At 42.9% G+C, this 8,478-nt stretch overlaps 1 protein-coding gene across 1 annotated transcript; it reads right to left on the bottom strand.

Annotated features, from left to right (window-relative positions):
- Positions 1-2,655: 2,655 nt before the first annotated feature.
- Positions 2,656-3,165, bottom strand: LOC114175220 (uncharacterized). Its single transcript, XM_028059984.1, has one exon. The coding sequence runs from the start codon at positions 3,163-3,165 to the stop codon at positions 2,656-2,658; it is 510 nt and encodes a 169-aa protein (XP_027915785.1).
- Between the last annotated feature and the right edge of the window lie 5,313 nt (positions 3,166-8,478).

Below are 8,478 nucleotides of genomic sequence, written 5' to 3'. Positions count from 1 at the left end.
CTACAGCCCAATGCACCCCAACCCCTCACCCTTCTCCGTCCATTCATACTGGGTGGATTGTTGCCAGTGGGAATCGAACCCCCAACCTGACCTTTAACACCTCTGGCTCACCAGCAGATGCTACCAGTTGTCCTCCAGGACATGTGTAGGATCTGTTATGTATTTTCTCAGCTGCGACACATGGAAAACATTATGCAAGTTTGCCAAGTGTGGTGGCAAAGCGATCTCATATGCTGCAGGACCAATCCCCCTCGTGATCTAATACGACCCAATGAATCGAGGAGTTAACTTCCTTGATTTAAGTACTCTTCCAATGCCAACTCGAAGAAACATGTGATCACCTGCCTCAAACTCAAGCGGCCTCCTCCTCTTGTCTACATAAGATTTCTGCCTGCTTTGAGTTGCGCGCATCCGATCCTGAATCACTCTCACCTTCTCAGTAATCTGTTGTAAGAACTCTGACCCAAGAACCACTGACTCACCATCCTGCTGCCAACACAATGGTGTCATGCATCTCCTACCATACAGAGCCTCGTAGGGCGTCATTCCAATACTGGAATGATAACTGTTATTATAAGTAAATTCTACCAGCGACAACACATCACTCCATGTACCCAAATGGTCTAAAACACATGTCCTTAGCAGATCCTCCAACGACTGTATAGTCTGCTCAGACTGTCCATCTGTTTGAGGATGGTAGGCAGAGCTCATTCTCAGCTGAGTGCCCAAGGTGTTCTGTAGTGACTGCTAGAACCTCGATGTGAACCTTGGGTCTCTATCCGACACAATGCTTGCCAGTACCCCATGTAATATGACAATCTCTCTGACATACAAATCCGCCAGTTTATCCATAGAGATCTTCTGATTAATCGGCAGAAAATGAGCACACTTCGTCAATCTGTCTACTATCACCCAGATTGAGTCATGCCCTCTCACTGACCTCGGCAAGTGTGTGACGAAGTCCATAGAAATGTTGTCTCATTTCCACTGTGGAATATCCAGAGGCTCCAACATACCACCCGGCCTCTGATGCTCAATCTTCGCTTTCTGACATACCAAGCAGGAAGCGACGTAATCAGCCACATCTGTCTTGATGCCCGTCCACCAGAAAGTAGCTTTCAAATCTTTATACATCTTAGTCATACCTGGGTGTATGCTAAGACGACTCTTATGCCCCTCATCTAGGAGCATCTTCCTTAAGACTCTACTGTTGGGAACACACACTCTCTCCCTGAACCGTAGGATACCGTCCATGCCCATCCTGAAGTCCTTCCTCTTCTCAGTGCCCAACTCACTAATGATCTGTTGTAGCTCCTGATCATTACCTTGTTCCACTCGAACCTCATCTAGGAACTCATTAGTTATCCTTAACATAATGCACCGTATCTGTCTTGCCCCCATATCCAGCCCCAGATTCATATCTCGTAGCTGCTCTATCAGTTCCAACTCCTTAATCATCATGGCTGCCACATGAACTCTCTTCCTACTCAGGGCATCTACTACGACGTTAGCTTTACTAGGGTGGTATAATAGCTCAAAGTTGTAGTCCTTTAGATATTCCATCCAGCGCCTCTGCCTCATATTCAGCTCCTTCTGATCAAACAAATATTTTAAGCTTTTATGATCGTTGAATACCTGAAACTACGTTCCATACAAATAATGCCTCCATGTCTTGAGGGCAAACACCACTACCGCTAACTCCAAGTCATGCGTCGGGTAATTTTTCTCCTGCACCTTCAACTGTCTCGATGCATAGGCCACAAGTTGTTTATCCTGCATCAGCACACAACCCAACCCCTGGTACGAGGCATCACTGTATACCTCAAACATTTTAGTCGTGTCAGGGATTGCCAGTACTGGTGCGGTAGTCAATCTTCTCTTCATATCTTCAAAGCAGGCCTCACACTCATCTGTCCATGAGAAGGGTTGGTTCTTTCTGGTGAGCTGTGTCAGGGGACTCACCATCTTGGAGAAACCCTCCACGAATCGCCGATAATACCCTGCCAAACCCAGGAAACTCCGCACCTCTGTAACTGTCTGTGGCCTCTCCCACTTCACCACTGTCTCGATCTTGGCCGGATCAACTGATATTCCTTGGGCTGAGATTAAATGGCCTAGGAATTGTACCTCCTCCAGCCAGAACTCAAATTTTGATAACTTCCCATACAAATGATGTTCTCTGAGAATCCCCAACACCACCCTCAGATGCTCTGCGTGTTCTTCTCTGTTCTTAGAATAGATCAGAATATCGTCAATAAACACTATCACGAACTGATCTAGTTATGGCCGGAAAATCCTATTCATATAATCCATGAATATGGCCGGCGCATTGGTCACCCCAAACGACATCACCACATACTCGTAGTGACCATAGCGCGACCTGAAAGCGGTCTTCTGTACATCCTCTGGCCTGACTAGGATGTGATGGTACCCCGACCTCAAGTGTATTTTTGAGAACATCGTCGCTCTCCTCAGCTGATCCAACAGGTCGTCAATCCTCAGCAGTGGGTACTTATTCTTTATCGTTAACTTGTTCAATTATCGGTAGTCAACACACAACCTGGAGCTACCATCCTTCTTTTTCACTAACAAAACCGGTGCTCCCCACGGTGATGCACTCGGTCGGATGAACTTCTTCTCAAGTAAATCATCAATCTACTTCTTTAATTCAGCTAACTCAGCTGGCGCCATCCTGTACGTTGCCATAGAAATTGGCCCAACGCCAGGGATGAGATCAATGGAGAAATCCACATCCCTGCTAGGAGACAACTCTGGAATTTCATCCAGAAAAACATATGCGTATTCATCCACTACTGGAATCCTGCTGATTTTCTCGGCCGTACTCATCTTCTCCGCATGAGCCACTATCATAAAATATGTAGCTCCAACCTCAATCTCTTTCACAGCCTGATTAAACGAGATAAGCTCCAACCCGACTGTATCTGGGAACACTACCCTGTGTCGTCCGTAACCGATGACAACATGGTTGCTCGACAGCCAGTCCATTCCCAGAATCACGTCCAAACCCTCCATCAACAGGCAAATAAGATTCAACTTGAACCTGTGGCCTGCCACCTCCACAGGGCACCCCACACACACAGAATTGGTGGATACCTCACTAGATGCTGGCATCGCAACTATCAGTTCGCACCCCAGCTCTCGCATCGCAAACCCGAGCCTCCTCACACATTCATTAGACACGAATGAATGGGTGGCTCCTGAGTCAAACAACACCACAACCTCATGGTTACACAACAAACACAAAAATTGCACTAGGTTACCTTACTGTGATGCCTCGGTGGTCGTCAAGGCGAACACACGCCCCGGTGCTCTAGGTCGATCACCGACAAGTTTATTATCTGGTTTACCCCCAGCTGATTTTCTGTTAGGACACTGGCGTGCAAAGTGTCTCGTCTGCTCACACACGTAGCACTTACCAGTGCTACTGCCTCCGCCTGAACTGCTAGCAGGTCTAGTACAGTCCCTCCTTAGATGCTCCCCGCCACAATTATAGCACTGTAGCCTCCTAGAGGTAGTTGGTGGCCTGCTTTATGGTTTTTTCTGTGATCTGACATCTAGAGTAGTCTTTTGTTGTCTCCCTCCCCTACTAGATCACGTCTCCAACTGCTCCACAATTTTGGTCTACTCGACCAAAACTGGAAGCTCTCTAATCCAGAGCGGCACAATGAAGCGGCGTAGCTCATGTTTCAGTCCGCCCTCGAATTTCTTGCACCTCCACTCCTCTGTAACTACGAGCGAGTAGAAACGTGCAAAGTACTCAAATCGCTCAATGTATGCCTGCACGGTCATAGTTCCCTAATGGAGGGTAAGGAACTCTGCCTCCCGCTCGTGCCTCGCACTATCTGGAAAGTGCTTCTCCAGAAACCTCGTCCCGAAGGTAGCCCAGGTTACTTGCTCATCACGGGTCTGCATCAACTGCTGCATCCCCTACCCCAGTACTCCGCGTCTACCACCAGAAGGAATGTGATAAACAATAGCTTCTGAGCATCCGTGCATTCCAGCACTCTGCAAATCTTCTCGCACTCCCGCATCCAAGAATCTGCCTCATCAAGAGTGGCCTTGCCAGAGAACTTAGCTGGCTGATGTTTCATGAAGTCCTCCACAGATACCGGTCTGGTAGGTGCCACTATGGCTTTGGGTGGCACCGCTATGAGCTGCATCGCGTCCATCATGCGATGAATCGCCTGAGCTATGTCATCAGCTCCAACCGTGTTCCTTCTCCTCCTGTTAGCCATAGCTTGCGCGCGCCACATATTACAGTTGTTCACACACACAGCTCAAAATTAGGATTTCTCATCCAAAAATAGCACAACATTACAAACAATTAGTCACGCTAGTGTAACACAATAAGCTCACTCCCCATACACCCCAAAATCATTTTGAAAACCATTGCTCTGATACCAAATGTAACATCCCGTCAGGATATTACGGATTTATAAATAAGTAAAAGCAATAATTTAAAATACACAACATTTAATAATACCTCATTTTCCCAAAACACAGGAAAATTCAAAATTTATTAGCTAACCAATAACTGTTCAAGTCCATAATCACTAAACAAATGATTATAAAAAAAATCTCGTAAGGGTTTACGTCTTATTTCAAAAACCAAAGAAAATAAACAATAGCTTTTCCCCAAATCTATCCCCTCTCCGCAGCTAAGCTTCACCTGAGCCACCTGCATCAACAACATCTGCTCCCGTGTACCGCATACACGATCATCGCCAATCACAAGCAGATAGGGTGTGCTTAACAAATAATACATATAAAAACAATACATCATATAAAACACATTTATATTTAATCATCCCCAAACAATCCTTAGAGTACCATGTTTTATAACCACACCATAACTTTTGTGTCCTACCTCTCCTAGTGATTACTTCAAGATGACTTGCTGCCATACCTATCGGCCACAGCCGATAGAGCACGTGCGGGAAACCATGTTACGGATCATACACCATAACGCCAGGTGGAGTTCCCAAATACGAACATAGTTTGCATCCTCCCAAGACTACCAAACTCGTCAGCCAACTACTAAGGAGGGTAGTCTATTTGGACCCATCCGTACTGGCCACAACCAGCACACTCACACCGATAACACTCGCCAACCCGAGCCACAACTCAAGGGTTCCTCGTGTTCATCCGCCATCCCAAGCCACAACTCAAGAGATGTTATTCCAAGCCATAACTAAGGGAATACCACGTGCTTAACCCCTATCCCGAGTCACAACTCAAGGGATACGTTCCGAGCCACAACTCAAGGAACCCAACAATCCCACCTTTAAAACATCACTAGAAGCCTCGTAGATCACACATATGAAATCAACAATTTTAAATTGCAACAGTACAAATCGCTTGGCGAGGGACACGTGCCGCCAGGCGCTGCAACTCCTAGACCGCCTGGCGGGTGTCGCGTATCGCCAGGCGCACAACGCCTAAAAAATCCTTCTCGCTGCATGTACCGTCTGGCGGGACTGCCCTCACCACCAGGCGCACGAAGCCTTGAGACCCCACTGTATCCCCGCTACCGCTTGACGGTGATACGCGAACTGCTAGGCTCTATGACAGTACTGCGTGTTACTGGTGTCTACTCACGTCTGGCACAATTTCTTACATCATTTCCATTTGATCACTTCCCCAGTATCATATAACTTAGATGGTTACTAACAACAGTGAGGTTCAGTCTTCACTCCCTAGCTTGATAACACTACATATTCAATTATAACATCAAGCTTCTTCCTTCTCAACCTATTATTACTCTTGGATTCCTTAACCTTAAGTTGTTGCCAAGCCTATTACACTGGTATAGTGTCCTCTTCACACAATCAAGTGCCGACGCTAAAGAAATCCCATTACTTTTTCTATGATTCCCCCCTCTCTAGCGTTAACTTAGGGTTAAACTCCCATTCAAAACAATTGGTCAATTCTCTAAACCCCTTGCACCCAACTTATCCAGATCCAGAATCCCTACTATGCCATTATATAGGCAAGACCTATAATAGCTAATATCGTTACCTCCTAAGGTAGTCCCAACCTCTTTAGTTCATACACGAAAACTCCATCATCAAACTCCCACAAATATCACAAAAATCCAATCTACTGATCCCAACTCAACTGAAACAGAACCCAACCTCGGCGCATGACATCACAACCACGCAGCAGCACTGCCACTACGCTGGCGCCTGGCGGCAAACCCCGAGCCGCCAGGCGGTGCTTATACTTCTGACAATTTTCCAGAATTTCTACACCTGCAACTCCATCCAACCCCAGTTTTTTTTTTCTGATTTTAATCGAGTTCACTACCCAATGGATGCACTCATTTAATTATAGTCACGGTTCATTCCTCAAATTCATAACATATTATCCCAAGAACAATTACCAATTAACACAATGTGAACTGGAATAATGCTACATAATCAACCCTAAAATATCTACTACTTTTCCATTCAATTTCTACTTCAATTTCGTAATTATACCAACATTAAGATATCTAAACCATTCTTTAAGAATATGGTTAGCTTTCGTCCCGAAAAGAAATAAGCCCATGCACCCGAAATACCAAAAATGAAGGAAAAGGTTCGCGTCGCCTGGCGGTTGATCGTCACCGCCAGGCAGTTCAAGCCAAAACCTAGAAAACTAGGTAAGTCTCCAAGCGTCACCTGGCGGATAGAGTGGTGTCGCCAGGTGGTTCCGTCTCTAGAACCCAAAAACACCATAAAATAGCATAAGCCCCTGGCGGCTTTAAATGCCCGCCAGGCGGTTTCTGGAAAATTTTCAGAAAACACGAATATGACAGAAATCACAGAGCATGCATCCAATTTCACAAAGTAAAATAACGATTATAGCTCCCTTAACTTGGATCCTTTTGCTTATAATTGGTTTGCTTGAAGGACTCCAATGATCACCAACGTTCCCCCTTTCTGGTGTGCTCTCACTTTGACTTCAGAACCTCACTCAAACCTCACCAATCTCTATGATTTTCGTGCTTAGCTTTCTGGTATAACCTCAGTTTTGCAAAACTCTAACTATAAGCCAAATCTTTCTTTTTTAAAGGGTGTCTAAAAACTAGGATAATTACCTAAACGAAAATCCAGTCTTTAATTGAGTTGTTAATGCCATTTACCATCTCCTTATGACCATTTTCCAACCACCTATCGAAGATGTGACCAAATTTAATTTTTATATCAAAGTTATAATGATGTGAATTTTAATATATTATATAAATATATTTAATAAAAAATGTGAATTTTAATATAAAAATTAAATTTGGTTTTAATTGGGAGAGGGACCAAATTGGTTAATGTTAACAAAAATTGGGACCTAATTGAACAAAACTAACAAATATAGGAACCAAATTGAATTTAGAACATTGACTTTGACACGATGCACACTACTAGGTTGACACGTGGACATTTAAAAAAAATCAAAGAAATTCAAAAAAAATTCAAAAAAACCACGAAGTGACATGTGGCACGCTCCTAGGTTGACACGTGTACATTTAAAAAAAATTAAAAAAAATTAAAAAAAAATTAAAAAAACTTAAAAAAAAGTAAAAAAGTTCAAAAAAACCACGAAGTGACACGTGGCAGTCACTGTTCATGGCCGTTAATGATTTAAACGGTGTTAGCAAAAAAGGACCCAATTGAACAAAATTGACAAAAATTGGGACCTATTTGAACACAAAACCAAAATTAGGACTTATTTAAAAAAACTTGACGAAAATTGGGACAAAAAAAGTATTTTAACCTAAAAACAATAACACAAAAATCAACATACATAGGACTTAAACCCAAGTCCTCTCACATATATAAAGTAATCTCAACCAATTGAGCTAGCACTTTTCTACGTCATACCAACCATAATTTAATGTCATAAATGTTCTTCCCTCCCTCATTTATTAATTATTTATTTATTTAATTAATTAAATTTCACGAGTCTTACATCCAACATTACCAAGTAATCTAAGAAATATCTTTTAATCAAATTTTAGAAAAATTTTAATTTAGTTTTAATTAAAATGTTTGAAATTTTTTTATAATAAAATTAATTAAATAAAATTAACTAATTTTTATTTAAATTATAAAAAATGATTTGATTTTTTTTTTTAATTTCAACAATAGAAACGTGTAAGACCCACTTTAATTTTTATTCCTTTCTGCCCTAAATCTTAAGGGCCTATCTTAATCAAATGGGCCTAAGATTGGCCCATTGAGTGCCAAGGCCCCCCTAAAGCAGCCAAACCCCATTCTGGTTTCACTTTTACAAAAACAGTACTCATTCCTCTCCCTTTTTCCTCATCCAAAGCTTTGCTAAGGTTTCAAAGTTTAATCAGATTCAAGTTTAGCTCGACCTCATTTATGCTCACGTAAGTGTTCTTCAACTCATAATTTTTCTCTCTGATCTAGTTTCGTGGTCATTGTTAGGTTTTCCGTAATAACCCCACTTCTGCTCACT

The sequence above is a fragment of the Vigna unguiculata genome, chromosome 3 (assembly GCF_037176805.1).
Source record: "Vigna unguiculata cultivar grain cowpea cultivar isolate G323 ecotype 2 chromosome 3, ASM3717680v1, whole genome shotgun sequence".
In the NCBI taxonomy this organism is placed as follows: domain Eukaryota; kingdom Viridiplantae; phylum Streptophyta; class Magnoliopsida; order Fabales; family Fabaceae; genus Vigna; species Vigna unguiculata.
Note: the sequence above shows the minus strand (reverse complement) of the source record. Positions and strands in the feature narration are given on the sequence as shown.

Bases quoted from the DNA above. Each gene is read 5' to 3' on its own strand.
- LOC114175220 (XM_028059984.1), bottom strand. From the start codon at position 3,165: ATGCGAGAGCTGGGGTGCGAACTGATAGTTGCGATGCCAGCATCTAGT.